The sequence below is a fragment of the Aythya ferina genome (genome assembly GCF_964211825.1).
Source record: "Aythya ferina genome assembly, contig: HAP1_SCAFFOLD_439, whole genome shotgun sequence".
NCBI classification, from domain to species: Eukaryota; Metazoa; Chordata; class Aves; order Anseriformes; family Anatidae; genus Aythya; species Aythya ferina.
Genome location: NW_028181139.1, coordinates 24,229 through 39,228, shown reverse-complemented (window position 1 = coordinate 39,228; position 15,000 = coordinate 24,229). Strand labels below are relative to the sequence as shown.

General features: G+C 67.5%; 2 protein-coding genes across 3 annotated transcripts; both read left to right on the top strand.

Moving 5' to 3' along the window:
- Nucleotides 1-390: 390 nt before the first annotated feature.
- Nucleotides 391-2,537, top strand: RPS19 (ribosomal protein S19). Its single transcript, XM_084540331.1, has 6 exons — nt 391-519; nt 738-808; nt 900-1,000; nt 2,038-2,221; nt 2,318-2,372; nt 2,477-2,537. Exons 2-6 carry the CDS (start codon nt 738-740, stop codon nt 2,501-2,503), a joined length of 438 nt encoding a protein of 145 aa, XP_084396457.1. The 5' UTR covers nt 391-519; the 3' UTR covers nt 2,504-2,537.
- A 1,079-nt stretch (nt 2,538-3,616) lies between these two features.
- On the top strand, nt 3,617-14,566 carry CADM4 (cell adhesion molecule 4). Of its 2 annotated transcripts, none has more exons than XM_084540328.1 (11): nt 3,617-4,136; nt 5,292-5,376; nt 6,316-6,422; nt 9,156-9,302; nt 10,201-10,353; nt 10,946-11,080; nt 11,790-11,951; nt 12,782-12,872; nt 12,964-13,136; nt 13,570-13,698; nt 14,408-14,566. In XM_084540328.1, the coding sequence occupies exons 1-11, from the start codon at nt 3,668-3,670 to the stop codon at nt 14,515-14,517; spliced, it is 1,761 nt and encodes a 586-aa protein (XP_084396454.1). In that variant the 5' UTR covers nt 3,617-3,667; the 3' UTR covers nt 14,518-14,566. The 2 variants fall into 2 exon arrangements, with proteins under 2 accessions (XP_084396454.1, XP_084396453.1); XM_084540327.1 differs by having other exon boundaries at nt 6,313-6,422.
- The last annotated feature ends 434 nt before the right edge of the window (nt 14,567-15,000 follow it).

The window sequence follows — 15,000 nt, the reverse complement described above, 5'->3', positions numbered from 1 at the left end:
CCCAGAGGGCTCCACTGAAGGCTCCGCCGGCGCCTTCCGCTCCTCCCGTTCCTTCCCGGCGCCACCGCGGCTTTGCCCTGTGCCGGAAACGCCGGGGAGGAGCCCCCTGCACGCCCCCTCCCGGTTCTGGGAGGCGCCGCCACCCCCCAGCGCTCCCCCGGCCGCTCCTCGCCCCACCCCGGTCCCCTCCCGGTCGTTCCCCGACCCCCCGGCCGCTCCCAGCCCCCCCCCTCGGCGGTGACCTCCCGGCTGCCACCGGAGCGAAGCGCGCCCGGTGCTGCCCCAGCCAGCTCTGACGTCACGCCCGCAGCGCGCCCCCACGTGGCGGCGGCGCGCCATGACCTCACGGGGGGCGGGAACGCGGAGCCACGCCCCCTCAGCGCTCCTATTGGCGGGGCGAAATCTCGCGGAGGGGGATTGGAGGAGAAGCTCTCGCGAGACTCGAGCCCTGCGCCTTCCCCCGGGCGGCCCCGCGCTCCCTCCTCTTCCGGCCCCGCCGCGCGCGCACGGAGCAGCGAGGTCGGGACCGGGACCGACACCGGGGGGGGGGGAACCGGGGATGGGGGGGGACCGGGGCGAGGAAACGGGACCGGGGGGGCGGAAACGGAACCGGGGGGGTGGGGACGCGACCGCGACCGGGACCTTGGGGGGCGCTGGAGGGCACGGGGGGGGGTTCCCGGTCCCGGTTCGGGTCCCGGTCCCGGTGGCGCTGACTCCCCCCCCCCGTGTCCCGGTAGATGCCCGGGGTGACGGTGAAGGACGTGAACCAGCAGGAGTTCGTGCGGGCCCTGGCGGCTTTCCTCAAGAAGTGAGTGCGGGGGGGACCGGGGGGCACCGGGAGGGGACCGGGGGGGCACCGGGGGGTACCGGAGAGCCCCCGGTAACGGCGCCGCCCTTAGGTCGGGGAAGCTGAAGGTGCCCGAGTGGGTGGACACGGTGAAGCTGGCCAAGCACAAGGAGCTGGCGCCCTATGACGAGAACTGGTTCTACACGCGGGCCGGTGAGTGCCGAAACCGGGGGGTTCTGGCCCAAAACGGGAGGGTTTAGCCCCAAAAGGAGAGGTTTTTCTGCACAGAAGGGTCTTTTTGACCAAAACAGAGGGTTTTCTCCCCAAGAAAAGGAGTAATTTACCCCAAAACCAGGAGGATTTCCCTTACAAAATAGGGGAAGCTTTTATCTGCAAAGCCGGGAGCTTTTTGCCCAAAATAGAGGATTTTTCCCCCAAACCAGGAGCTTTTTCCTCAAGAATGGGAGGGTTTTCCCCCCAAACCGGGAGATTTTCCCCCAAAACTGGAGTCTCCTCCAAAATGTGAGCGGATTTCCCCCCGAAACTAGAAGCTTTCTTCCCCAAACCTGGAGTTGGACTAAAACAGAGGATTTTCTCCCAAAACTGGGAGCCTTGTCCCCTCAAAACCAGGATTTTTTTTCCCAAAACAGAAGACTTTCCCCCAGGAACTGAAGCCTTCCTCCCCACACTCCAAAACTGGAAGTTTTTCTCCCCAAAACTGTGACCTTTTTGCCTAAAACAGAGGATTTTCCTTGAAAACTGATAGCGTTATTCCCCACAAAACCAGGAATGTTTTCCCTAAAACAGAATATTTTCCCCCAAAACCGGGAGCCTTTTTTCCTCCAAACTGGAAACTTTTCTCCCCAAAACTGGGAGCTTTTAGCATAAAACCGGATTTTCCCCCCAAACCAGGAGCTTTTTTCCCCAAAATGGGAAGCTTTTCTCCCCCAAACTGTGGGCTTTTAGTCTAAAACAGAGGATTTTCCCCCCAAATCAGGAGCTTTATCCCTTACAAAGCCAGGATTTTTTCCCCCAAAACAGATTTTCCCTCAAGAAGAGGAGCCTTGTGTCCCCCTTAAAAAAAAAACTGATCTATTTTCCTTGAAAACACAAAATATCTCCCCAAAACCACCAACCTTCCCCGCAAACCCCTCCATCTCCCTCAGAAACCCCCCAACCCTTCACCCCAACGCCCTATTTCCCCCAAACCTCGCTTTTTTCCCCCAAAAAAACTCTTTTTTCCCCCTCAGCCTCCACCGCCCGGCACCTGTACCTGCGCGGCGGCGCCGGCGTGGGCTCCATGACCAAGATCTACGGCGGGCGGCAGCGCAACGGCGTGATGCCCAGCCACTTCAGCCGCGGCTCCAAGAGCGTCGCCCGCCGCGTGCTGCAGGCGCTGGAGGGGCTCAAGATGGTGGAGAAGGACCAGGACGGGTGAGGAGCCCCCTTTTGGGGCGAATTTGTCCTTTTTCGTCACTTTGTTCCGCTGGTTTTGTTCCCTTCTCAACGCTCTGTCTGTTTTTTCGCCAGCGGGCGCAAGCTGACGCCGCAGGGGCAGCGGGATCTGGATAGGATCGCCGGGCAGGTGCGTGCCCCGTTTTGGGGTGATTTAAGAGGTTTTTGGTGTTGTTTTTTTCTCTTTTTTTCTGCTGGTTTTCACGCTGACGGGGGTCTCTCTGCCTTCCCCAGGTGGCGGCCGCCAGCAAGAAGCACTAGGGGTGACGCTGCGGAATAAAAACAGCTTCGTTAACACGGGGTGTGGAGTGCTCCTTCCGAACGCTGGGGGGAAAATGGGGGGGGTTGGGGGTCAGGGGGGCTTTTTTGGGGGGAAAAATGAGGATTTCTGTCCAAAAAATGGTGCTGCAGGGGGAAAAAAAAGTGAGGAATTGGCCCTTGGGTTTGAGGCGCCTGGCCTCACTGTGCGGCCCCATAAACATGATCGGTCCCTCCAGCCCTGATTTATCAGCATTTTTATTTAAAATTTAAGGGAAAAAACACCCAAATTGGCTCTCACTGCAGCTGCCTCACTGCTGCCTGGCCTCACCAGACTAAAAACTGTGCTTTTTTTGAGGAAAAAGCAGCAGAAATGCCCTTTGGTCCCCAAAATGACCATTTCTAGGTGTCACCAGTGGGTTTGGGGGGAGAAAGCCCGGGGCTGGGAGGGAGCAGGGGCTCAACCCTGGGAGAAACAGGACAAAAATGGGCAATTTTGGTGCAAATTCCTCCATGGATTGGAAGAATCCTGAAAGAGGCAGGAAAACGGCAGTGTTTGCAGCAATTTATAGATTTTTTTTTTTTGCAACAAAACAAAGCAAGAATGACAGCGGAGATGGGGCTGAAAGGGAGAAGCAGCTGTTGTGTCAGCTGCGCTGATTTGGGATTTAGTTTTTTTTTAAAAAAAAAAAAAGCTTTTTTCCTTCTTGGGAAGGGGGGGAGCGGGCGTTTTTAGGTATTTTTAGGCTCGTTTTTCTTTTAACCAGCGTGGTTCTTGTGGCCTTCCAACAACCGCCCCTCCTGTGTGGCGATGCCAGAGTGGGCAGGCGAGAAGAAGAAGGGGGAAAAAATAATGTTTTTTTGCTTGAAGATGTCAAATTGGAGGATTTTAACCCAGCTGGGCAAGAGGAGCCCCTCAGAGACCCCTCAGAACATGGGAAAGGATGGGGGGGGAAGGGGCCCCTGCCTTGGGGTACTTTTCCTACTTGCTTTGGGGAAGTTTAATGGGAATTTAACGGGATTTTAAGGGGAATTTAATGGGATTTTAACAGGAATTTAACAGCTCAGCACAGCCTGAGGGGACTGGGGAGGGCGGCAGCCCCTTACCTCCAAATACACCACAGGATTCCTCCCAAATCGACTTCAGGACACACTTTGGGTCCCCCCATGTCCCTCCAAGGGGGTTCTGGGTCAAAAAAAACGTTTTTTCTAAAAATTTTACCTCAGGAAAAGGAGCTTCGCGACCCGCGCGGGCGGGGGCGGCCGTTTAACGGTCGTCGCGCCCCTCAGCGGCACGCGCCGCTCGCGGCCGCTGATTGGCTGAGGGCCGGGAAAAGGGGCGGGGCCGCGCCGTGGGCGGGAAAGGCGCTGAGGGAGAAGCGGCCCCGCCGCCATTTTGTGCCGCGGCGCCACCGGGGGTCCCGCGGGGTCCCGGGGGGCTCAGGGCCCGGCCTCGGCCCCGCCACCCCTCGCAGCCGCCTCAGGAACCTCGGGGGGCTCGAGGGGGGCTCGTCCTGGCCGCCGTTGGTGTCTCCCGTGGGGTGTTCCAGCCCCTGTCCCGGCCCGGCCTCGTGCGGCGCTGCTGCTCCTCATGGTCGCGGTGAGAGGCGCCGGCTGCCTGTGGAGAAAGAAGTCGGTGAGCGCTCAGCCACCAGGCCTGGCAGAGTTTTTAGATGATTTTGGTCTCCGTGCTTAGTCACACGGGCTTAAATTTGGGGTAGAGCCGTGCTGGGGTCTCAATCCTTATGGTCCCTTCCTACCTGGGATATTCTGCGGTTCCTGAGCCCTCCCTGAGGTGGTCGAGGCTGACGAGGAGGAGAGATTTGGGCTTTTTTCCTCACCGCCTCCCTCACCTCAGGAAATTTTGGCTTTCTCCTCCCTCCCCACCTCCCTCAGCTCCTCACCTGTGCACCCACCCCCCCACGCGCCCCTTTTAGCCCCTTTTAGCCCCAGAAGGGCCCCGTTTGCTCCCGTCCCAGCGTGGTGCCGATCCCTGTCACCACCTCCCTGCCTTCACCTGCTCCCCAAAGGCGTCACCGGGGCGGGCCGGTGCCCGCGGGCTGCAGCAGGACCGGTTGGTTCCCCTGGCTTGGTTCCCCTGGGTTGTTCCCCTGGGTTGTTCCCCTGCCGTGCCGGGCGGTGCCGAGCCCTCGGGGCTGGGGCTCCCCTTTTCCCGTCCCTTTTTTCCCCATCCTGACCTTTTTTCCCCATCCTGATGTGCTCCAAACCCCCCCCCAAACCCTTACCTGCTGGGAGAGGCCCCGCAGCTGCAGCGTTGGAGGCAGAGGAACCCTTTGGAGGCACAGAAGAGAAGAGGACACGGTGCTGCTGCTGCTGCTGCTGCTCTGCTCCTCGTCTCCTCCTCGTTGGGCTCCAGCAGGGTGACAGCAGCCAGGGCACGCGGCTGCTCATCGGCTCCTCGTTAATCACTGAAGCTAATTAACCCCCAGGACCCAGCACCCGTCGCCTCCCCGGCCTGGTGCCGCAGCGTTTCGCCCCGAGGCGGCCGCGCTTCCCTCGCACGCTGTCCCACTAGAGGGCTCGGCGGCTGCACCGCGGGGGTGGCAGTAAGATTTGGGGCAAAACAGGCGGAAATTGGGCATCACTTCGGGCTCCTGTCCCAGTCTCGCCCCTGCACGCTGAGTTTCCAGCTGGGGTCCCTCGGGACAGGGTCTCCTCCTCATCACTTTGGAGTGGCGCAGACCCCTCTGTGGGGTGCTAATTTGACATTAGGGCGTCCCTAATGTCAAAAAAAACCCCAAATCCTCCTTTTTTCTACCATTTCTCCCAGCTGCAGGGGCTCCCCGCAACCCACCAAGGCTGTCTCTGTGCGTTCGGCCCCATCCCCGCCGCCGGTGGGGCCGCCAAATCCTGCCGTAAGTTCCCTTTTTTTTTTCTTTTTGCCCCATTTCCATGCTTTTCGCCCCGTTTTCGGGGCTGCCCGCCAGATCCTGAATCTTTCGGCCACCAAAAGGGCGTTTTTTGGGGCAGCTTCGCCTCGCCCCTCCCCGCGCCGAGCCGGGACGTGCCCCGCGTGCCGACGAGCCCCACGAACGGCCGCGGGGGGCCGAAAGGGCGACGAACGGCCCCGAAAAGGCGACGAACGGCCCCAAAACGTCGCGCTGGCCCCCCCCGCCGTCCCCCCCGGAGCCGGGCGGCGCAGAAAGGCCGCGCTGTTCGCGCTGAGTCGCCGCTTTGTTCGTGCTGCCGGGGGTGAGGGCTGCCATAGAAACCCCGCTGCCCTCGCCGGGGGGACAATGGGGCCGTGGGGGGGACCCTTTGGCCCCCGAGGGGGGGGAGCTGTGGTTTTTTTTTGGGAAAAAACTCTGATTTTAGGGGTAAGGGCAGCACTTTGGGTGCCCCCCGTCCCACCCCGGGGTGCTCGCCGCCACTTTTGGCCGCCCCCATCCCAGCTCGGGGTGCGGGGGTCTCATCCCGGGGGGGCTGCGACCCCAAAAGGGGGGGGGCAGACCCTCCCCCACCCCTTCTTAGCGCACCCCATTTACTTTTTGGGGTCCCCAACCCCTCGTGGGGGGGTTCTGCTGCCATGTGCTCCCCCCCCAAGCTGGGGGGCGCCATCCCCAGCCCCCCCCTCACCCCTCGGGGGTCCCGGCGCTGGGTCCCCTCCCCCGGGAAGGGGACGGGGGGGGGCGGGGGGCGATGCGGGACCCCCAGGGACCTTCATGGGGGGCTCCCAGCCCCCCAGCACCCGCATGGGACTGTAAACAGCGGCCTCCCCGGCGGCCCCGGCTCCTCCTCCGCGCCCATTGGCCCGGCCTCTCGCATCTCATTAGCATACATTATCCCGCCAGCAGCCCGCTGCCAGGTGGGGAGCGGCACAGGGACGCGGCAGCCACCATGAAGCCCCCCCGCGGCCCCCCGCTGCTCGCCGGCCTCCTCCTGCTCTGGGCGGCGGGCGAAGGTAGGCAGGATGCGCCCCCCCCTCGCTGTGTCCCCCCCCCGTGTCTGTGTGACCCCCCCCCGTGTCCCCCCCCCCTTCCCCTCTGCATCCACCTGCTCCGCAGCGGCCGGCCCCGCGTTGCGCCCCTACCCTACAAGAAGGTTGGGGGGGGGAACACGGCTTGGGGAGCCCCCCCCCGGCCCCCAGCCCCTCTTCATCCTCCCGGGGGGGCCCCCCCCGAGCTCGCTGGGCCCCCGCGGTGCCCCCCCCCCTCATCCCAGCTGCCTCCGCCGCGCATCCGCAGCCCTCCCGCGCCGCCTCCCCCCCTGCGAGCCCCCCCCCAGAGCACAGAACCCAAGCAGGGGGAGGGGGGCTCCCCATCACCCCCTCCCCAAATCGGGGGGGGCTCCCCCTCCCCAAAATTAACCGGGGGGGGGCTCCAAATCCCCGTGCCCCCCCCCCTTTCCTCTCCCGGAGCCGGGAAGGGGAAGATGGCGTTTGGCAGCCCCCCCCAGCGCCCCCCATCCCTGCTGGTGTCCCCCCCCTTGTCCCCATCACCCCCCCTTTTCCCCAACCCCCCCCCAACCCTTTTAGCCCCCCCCATCCCTTTCAGCCCCCCCCCATCCCTTTTCCCCCCTCCCCATCCCATTTACCCCCCCCGGTCCCCATCAGTCCCCTCAGCTTTGTCCCCCCCCAGCCTGCGGCAGGGACAGGGGGACACCGTGGGGGGGGGATGCACACACGCAGGTGCCACCCCCCAACCCCCCCACGGCCATCCCTGACCCCCCCCAGCCCCCGCTGTCCCCCGGCGTCCCCCGGTGTCCCCAGGCCCTCGTGTCCCCGCGCCTCCTCCCGGCGTCCCCGTGCCCTCGGCTGTCCCCACGGTGCCCCCCCCCACGCTGTCCCTTGCCGTGCCCCCCCGCTGCTGTCCCCTGGTGTCCCCCCCCCTGTGTCCCTGCACCCTCCTGCCACCGTCCCGGCCCCCTCGTGGCTGCTGTCACCGCTCCCGGCCACCTCCTGCCCCCATCCTGCGGGTGGGGGGACACCGCTGGGGACACGCTGGTGGCCTCGGGGGCACAGTGGTGGCTTTGGGGACACGCTGGTGGCTTTGGGGACAAAGTGGTGGCTTTGGGGACGCCAGGCTTTTGGGGACACCGCGCTTTTGGGGCCACGGGGGCCTTGGGGACACGGTGCCACCACCCCCGTCCCGCCCGAGGTGCCAGGCGCCACCGGCCCCGGCAGAAAGAGCCGATTGTCCCCCCCCCCGGGGGCCACCCGCCGGTCCCCGCGCGCCCCCCTACCCCACTCAGCGAGGGGGGGGGACATTAAAAGGGAAGGGGGGGGCCACACAAAGCGTCCCTTTGTCCCCGCCGCTCCCCCGTGGGCGCCACCGGCCCCGGGGTCCCCGCGAGCCCCGGCCCGGCCGCGGTGACCTTGGCGCGGGGACGACCTTGGCGGTGGCGCCGCGGTCGCCGTGGCGACCCTCAAAAAATAAAAGAGAGGAGGGGGGGGGAACGCGAGGGGGGGGGACGCGGGCGGGGGGGGGGCGTTGCGCTGACACAGCGGAACCGCGGCGCCGGGGCTGGGGGGGCACCGGCAGCGGTGGCTCCGTCCCCGTGCCCTCTGACCCCGGCCCCGGCCCCGTTATCCCCCCCCCCGGGGGCTCCCACGTCCCCGTTAACCCCCCCGGGGGCTCTCCCATCCCCGTTACCCCCCCCCCAGTGGCTGTCCCATCCCTGTGACCCCCCTCGGTGGCTGTCCCGTCCCCGTTACCCCCCCGCTGGCTGTCCCTGTGCCCCCCCTCGGTGTCCCCAACCTGTCCCCATCCTCCTGGCCCGCTGCCGGCCCCACGTGCACCCCCGGTGCCCCCATCCCAGTGTCCCCAGTCCCAAAGTCCCCATCCCAGTGCCCCCATCCTGGTGTCCCCATGCCCAGTGGTGGTGTCCCCGGTGCCCCCATCCCCAGTCCCAATGTCCCCAATCCCAGTATCGCCATCCCCAGTGCCCCCATCCCGATGTCCCCAGTCCTGGTGTCCCTGTGTCCCGGTTCCCCCCCAGTGTCCCCATGTCCCGATTCCCCCCCCGGTGTCCCCCCGGTGTCCCCATGTCCCGGTGCCCTCACCCCCAGTGCCTCCATCCCAATCCCTCCCATCCCAGTGTCCCCGTGTCCCAGTACCCCTACCCCCGGTGCCCCCCCCGGTGTCCCGGTGCCCCCCCCGGTGTCCCCATGTCCTGGTACCCCTACCCCCACTGCCCCTCCCTGGTGTCCTGGTGCCCCCCCAGTGTCCCAATGTCCCGATGCCCCCCCCCAGTGCCCCTCCGGTGTCCCGGTGCCCCCCTTGGTGTCCCTGTGTCCTGGTACCCCTAACCCCAGTGCCCCCTCCCGGTGTCCCGGTGCCCCCCCCGGTGTCCCCGTGTCCTGGTGCTCCCACCCCCGGTGCCTCCATCCCAACCCCTCCCATCCTGGTGTCCCTGTGTCCTGGTGTCCCCGTGTCCCGGTGCCCCCCCAGTGTCCCCGTGTCCCGGTGCCCCCCCCGGTGCCCCTCCCAGTGCCTCCATCCCAATCCCTCCCATCCTGGTGTCCCTGTGTCCTGGTGTCCCCGTGTCCCAGTGCCCCCCCCCCGCTGTCCCCATGTCCCGGTGCCCGCCCCCCGCTGTCCCCGTGTCCCGGTGCCCCCCCCCCGCTGTCCCCGTGTCCCGGTGCCCCCCCGGTGCCCCCCCCCGGTGCCGGGTGGTGAGGGTGCCGTGCGTGCAGGGCGGGCGCAGGAGGTGCAGGCGGAGAACGTGACGGTGCTGGAGGGCAGCACGGCCGAGATCACCTGCCGCCTGCACCACTACGACGGCTCCATCGTCGTCATCCAGAACCCCGCGCGCCAGACGCTCTTCTTCAACGGCACCCGCGGTGAGCGGGGGGGCGCCGGGGGGGGCGCGGGGACACAGGGGGGCAGTGGGATGGCGGGGGGGCAGTGGGACACCAGGGGGGCACCGGGATGCAGGGGGGGAACCAGGATGTGGAGGGGGCACCGGGACACGGGGAGGGCAATGGGACATTGGGGGGGGGCTTCAGGACATGGGGGGGGACTCGGGGAAAAGGGGAGGGCACCAGGATGCAGGGGGGGAACTGGGATGTGGAGGGGGCACCGGGACATTGGGGGGGCTTCAGGACAAAGGGGGGGGAACCGGGACATTGGGGGGGCTCGGGGACATGGGGGGGGCAGCGGGATGCCGGGGGGGCACTGGGATGTGGAGGGGCACCGGGACACAGGGAGGGCAACAGGACATTGGGGGGGGCTCATGGACATGGGGGAGGACACTGGGACACTGGGGGGGGAACTGGGATGTGGGGGGGGGCTCCGGGATGTGTCTGTGGTGGCTGTGGGGTGGCTGTGGTGTGCTTGGGGTATCTGTGGGGTGTCCGTGGGGTCAGCGGGGTGGCTGTGGGGTGGCTGTGGGGTCAGTGGGGTGTCCATGGGGTGCTTGGGGTGTCTGTGGGGTGTCCGTGGGGTCAGTGGGGTGGCTGTGAGGTGCTTGGGGTATCTGTGGTGTGTCTGTGGGGTCAATGGGGTGTCCGTAGGGTGAGTGGGGTGTCTGTGGGGTGTTTAGGGTGGCTGTGGGGTGTCCGTGGGGTGCCCGTGGGGTGTTTAGGGTGTCTGTGGGGTGTCTGTGGGGTGCTTGGGGTGTGTGTGGGGTATCCGTGGGGTGTCCGTGGGGTCAGTGGGGTGTCCGTGGGGTGCTTGGGGTGTCCGTGGGGTGTCCGTGGGGTGTTTGGGGTGCCCGTGGTGTGAGCGGGGCTGTCTCAGCGCTGAAGGACGAGCGGTTCCAGCTGGCCGAGTTCACGCAGCGGCAGCTCCGCATCCAGCTGGCCCGCGCGCGCCTGGACGACGAGGGCGGCTACTTCTGCCAGCTCTACACCGACGACACCCACCACCAGATCGCCACCCTCACCGTGCTGGGTCGGGGACGGGGACGGGGACGGGAACGGGGACGGGAATGGGGCTGGGAATGGGGCTGGGAATGGGGTCGGGACCGGGATGGGGCCGGGAACGGGGCTGGGAGCGGGGATGGGGCTGGGACGGGGCCAGGAGTGGGGTCGGGATTGGGGCTGGGACCGGGAATGGGGTTGGGAACGGGGTCGGGAACGGGATGGGGCCGGGAATGGGGTCAAAAATGGGGTCAGGACCGGGATGGGGTCGGGAATGGGGATGGGAGCGGGGTTGGGACCGGGATGGGGCTGGGAATTGGGTTGGGACTGGGACGGGACTGGGAATGGGGTTGGGAGCAGGGCTGGGACCAGGACAGGACTGGGAATGGGATCAAGAATGGGGTCAGGAACGGGGTCGGGACCAGGATGGGGTCAGGAGCGGGGTCGGGAGCGGGAACAGGACCAGGACACAGGGTTGGCGGCGGCTCCTCCGTGCCCTGCGCCACAAAGCACAGCCCCACCTTTATTGGGGCTGATATTTGGGGCTGTTTTGGGGTGTTTGGGGGTGTTTTTGGGGTGTTTGGGGGTGTTTTTGGGGCCCTGACGCCCCCCCGGCCCCGCAGTGCCCCCCGAGACGCCGGTGGTGGAGGTGACGGAGCCGGCGGTGGAGGGGGGCGAGGTGGAGCTGAGCTGCGTCGTGCCCCGCGCACGGCCCCCCGCCACCCTGCGCTGGTACCGGGACCGCAGGGAGCTCAAAGGTGACGGGGGGGGGTGTGGGGACACCAGGGGGGGACACGGGGACATCGGGGGGGATATGGGGTCATTGGGGGGGTGGGGACCTCGTGGGGTCACGGGGAGCCTGCTGGGGTGGGGACGTGGGGACAGGGACATGGGGATGGGGGTGGCACAAGGGGGGGGACACAGGGACATCGGGGGGGGATATGGGGTCATTGGGGGCATGGGGACCTTTTGGGGTTGGGGATGGGGACATGGGGACCCTGGCGGGAACAGGGACTTGGGGACAGGGACATGGGGGTGCTGTGGGGATGGGGACATGGGGACCTTTTGGGGTCATGGGGACCCTGCTGGGGATGGGGACATGGGGACAGGGACATGGAGGAGACCCTGTGGGGATGGGGACGGGGACGTTGGGACCCTGGCAGGGATGGGGACATGGGAAGGGAACATGGGGACACTGTGGGGGCCACAGGGACCCTTTTGGGGATGAGGACGGGGACAGGGTCATGGGGACAGGGCCACGGGGACACTTTGGGGCACCAGGACGGGGCCACGGTGCCCTCAGCGAGGTGACCACAACCCTGCTGGGACCGAGCCCGGGGGGGGGGGGGTTCCCCACACCCCATCCCCACGGGGCCCCCTCAGTGACCGCAGGGGTGCCCCCCCCACACCCCAGCGTCACCATTGTCCCCCCCGTGTCCCCCCGTGTCCCCCCCTGTCCCCCCCCAGGCTCGAGCAGCCGCGAGCAGCGGGGCAAGGTGTTCCGGCAGCGCTCGGTGCTGCGGCTGCGCGTGGAGCGGCGCGACCACGGCGCCATCCTCACCTGCGAGGCCACGCACCCCGCCCTGCGCGGCCAGCGCCGGCAGACCCAGTACATGCTGGACGTGCAGTGTGAGCGGGGGGCGCGGGGGGTGGGGGGGGACATGGGGGAGCATAGGGGGGTGTGGGGGGACACAGGGGGGTGTGGGGGGAATGGGGACATGGAGGGGAAACGGGGAAATGGGGGGGTGTGGGGGAAATCGGGGGGAATGGGGGCAATAAGGGGAGAAATGGGGGGGTCATGGGGACGTGGGGGGGACATGGGGGGTGTTGGGGGGTGTGGGGACATAGGGGGGGCATGAGGGGGGTGGGGGGGTGGGGACACGTGGGGGGGTGTGGGCACATGGGGAGGAAGGGGGGCGATCAGGGGGACGGGGAGGAATGGGGGGACACAGGGAGGGCGTGGGGGGGATATGGGGACACGGGGAGGCGTGGGGACATGGGGGGGGCGTGGGGGGGTGTTGGGGGGTGTGGGGGCATGGGGGGGCATGGGGGGGATCAGGGGGATGGGAGGGTAAGGGGGGGAATGGGGGGGACATGGGGGAGGATGGGGGGGCACGGGATAAGGGAAAGAATGGGGGGGGTCATGGGGACATGGGGGGGATATAGGGACACAGAGGGGGAATGGGGGGGATGGGGGGAGATGGGGACTGAGGGGGGGACAGGAATGGGGGGTAGGGATGGGGGGGCACAGGGAATGGGGCCATGGGGTTGAGGGGGGCAGGGACTGGGGGGGGGACACACAGGAATTTGGGGGGCTGATGATGGAGGTGGGGGGACATTAGGGACGTGGCGGCATGGTGCTGGTGCCCTGCTGCTCTCGGGGGGGGGGCACAGCCAAGCCCCCCGAGGTCCCCCAACCCCCCGGGGGGGTGGCGCTAACACCTCCTCCCCTCCCCCAGACGCCCCTACGGCGCGCATCCACCCGTCGCAGAGCGTCCTGCGGGAGGGTGACACCCTGGTGCTCACCTGCGCCGTCAACGGCAACCCGCTGTGAGTGGGGGGCTCCCCGACCCCACAACCCCCCCAAAACCCCCCCGGACCCCCTTAGTGACCCCCCCACCCCCCCCTTTTCCTCCCCCAGCCCCACCGACATCGCCTGGAGCCGGGGCAACGAGTCCCTTCCCGAGCGGGCGCGTGCGGAGGGCGAGGTGCTGACGCTGCCGGCGCTCAGCCCCCAGGACAACGGCACCTACAGCTGCCAGGCCGGCAACCGCCACGGCCGCGCCTCCGACCACTACGTCCTCGTCGTCTATGGTGAGCCCCCGCCCCCCCCGTGGCCCCCCCGTGGACCCCAAAGACCCCCGTGGGCCCCAGCAGGTCCCTGGTGGGCCCCAGTGGCCCCAAACCGAGCTCCCCGGGGGCCCTTTTGAGACCCCGGTGGCCCAGAGAGCCCCCTGGTGGCCCCAAACCCAAGCCCCAGTGGTCCCAGGACAGCCTCAGTGCCCCCATGAGACCCCTGGTGGTCCCCACAGACCCCCCGTGGGCCCCAGCAGGCCCCGGTGGTCCCCAGTGGCCCCAGACTGAGCTCCCCAGGGACCCTTTTGAGACCCTGTTAGCCCCTAGACCCCCCCCGGGAGCCCCCTGTCGGTCCCAAACTGGGTCCCAAGAGACCCTGGGTGTCCCCTCACACCCCCCCTGTGTCCCCACGCCCCCCCCGTGCCCCCCGGTGCTGACGGGGCCGTGTCAGACCCGGGGGCGGTGGTGGCGGCGCAGCGCTCGGTGCCCTACGCCATCGTGGGCGGCATCCTGGCGCTGCTCGTCTTCCTGCTCATCTGCGTCCTCGTCACCATGGTCTGGTGCTCCATCCGCCAGAAAGGTGGGCGGGGCCTCCGGGGGGCGGGGCACAAGGGGGCGGGGCCTCGGGGGGGCGGGGTCTCAAAAGGGGTGGGGTTACAGGGGCAGGGTCTTGGTGGGGTTGGGGGGTGGGATGGGGAATGGGCTGCAGGGGCAGGGGGTGGGGCTTAAAAGAGTGGGCGTGGCCAATGGAAGGGGCGTGACTAACGGAGGGGGCGTGGCCAGGAACGGAGGGGAGGGGCCTCCGAGTGTGCGGGGTCTTAAAGGGGGCGGGATTTGGAGACAGGGCCTTGGTGGGGTTCAGGGATGGGATGGGGAATGGGCTGCAGGGGGTGGGGCTTAAAAGAGGGGGCGTGGTCAACTGAAGGTGTGTGTCTAATGGAGGGGGCGTGGCCTAGAGTAATGCATGATGGGGGTGGGGCTTGGGGTGTGGGCGGGGCTTGGGGTGAGCGCAGGGCTTGGTATTGGGGAGAAGGGGAACAGGTGAAGGGGGTGGGGCTTTGGGGGCGTGGTTTTAAAACGGGGGTGGCTACGGCTGGGGGCGTGGCCTACGTGGGGGCGTGGTTTCAGTGGGGGCGTGGCCATCCACGGGGCAGAGCATGGGAGGCAGGCTGGAGGAACAGGGGCGGTGCTTCGGCAGCGAGGGGCGGGGTTTAGGCGTGGATGGGCGGGGTTTAGGCCCAGGGGGCGTGTCCGGGGGCGTGCCCACGGGGTCGTGGTCCCTCCCCCAGGCTCGTACCTGACGCACGAGGCCAGCGGGCTGGACGAGCACGGCGAGGCGCGCGAGGCCTTCCTCAACGGCGCCGACGGCCACAAGCGCAAGGAGGAGTTCTTCATCTGAGCGCGGGGGCGGGGCTTGCGGGGACGGGGCGGGGCTAACGGGAACGGGGCGGGGCTTGCAGGAAGGGGCGGGGCTTGTGGGGACGGGGCGGGGCTTGTGGGGATACGGGGATGGGGCGGGAAGGGGGAAAGGATTGGGATGGACGGGGGCACGGGGGGGTCACGTGGGGACAGGAAGTGGGGGGGGGGTTGGGGTCATGGGGGGGTCATGGGGGGGTCACGGGGTCAGGCCGGGGGTGTTGGGGTCAGGCCGGGGGCGTTGGGGTCACGTGGGGTCACTGCAGCCCCCAGGGAATGAGGGAAGGGGGGGGGGGGCATGGGGGAAGCAGGGGGAGGCCCCGCCCCAAGCCCCGCCCAGCGGGTGAGGCCCCGCCCATTCGGTCAGGCCCCGCCCACCTCCCCCTGTGCCCGGGGGGGGCTCGCACAGTTCAAAGCCATGGGGGGGGGGAGGGAGCCTGGGGGGGGGCAGGTGGGGGGAGGGCAA

Excerpts from the sequence above, each read along its gene's own strand:
- RPS19 (XM_084540331.1), top strand. The coding sequence starts at position 738 with ATGCCCGGGGTGACGGTGAAGGACGTGAACCAGCAGGAGTTCGTGCGG. Across the intron at positions 2,222-2,317 it reads GTGGAGAAGGACCAGGACGG|CGGGCGCAAGCTGACGCCGC; the intron begins GTGAGGAGCCCC and ends TTTTTTCGCCAG. Across the intron at positions 2,373-2,476 it reads TGGATAGGATCGCCGGGCAG|GTGGCGGCCGCCAGCAAGAA; the intron begins GTGCGTGCCCCG and ends TGCCTTCCCCAG.
- CADM4 (XM_084540327.1), top strand. The coding sequence starts at position 3,668 with ATGTCCCTCCAAGGGGGTTCTGGGTCAAAAAAAACGTTTTTTCTAAAA. Across the intron at positions 6,423-9,155 it reads GCTCTGGGCGGCGGGCGAAG|GGCGGGCGCAGGAGGTGCAG; the intron begins GTAGGCAGGATG and ends CCGTGCGTGCAG. Across the intron at positions 12,873-12,963 it reads GCCGTCAACGGCAACCCGCT|CCCCACCGACATCGCCTGGA; the intron begins GTGAGTGGGGGG and ends TTCCTCCCCCAG.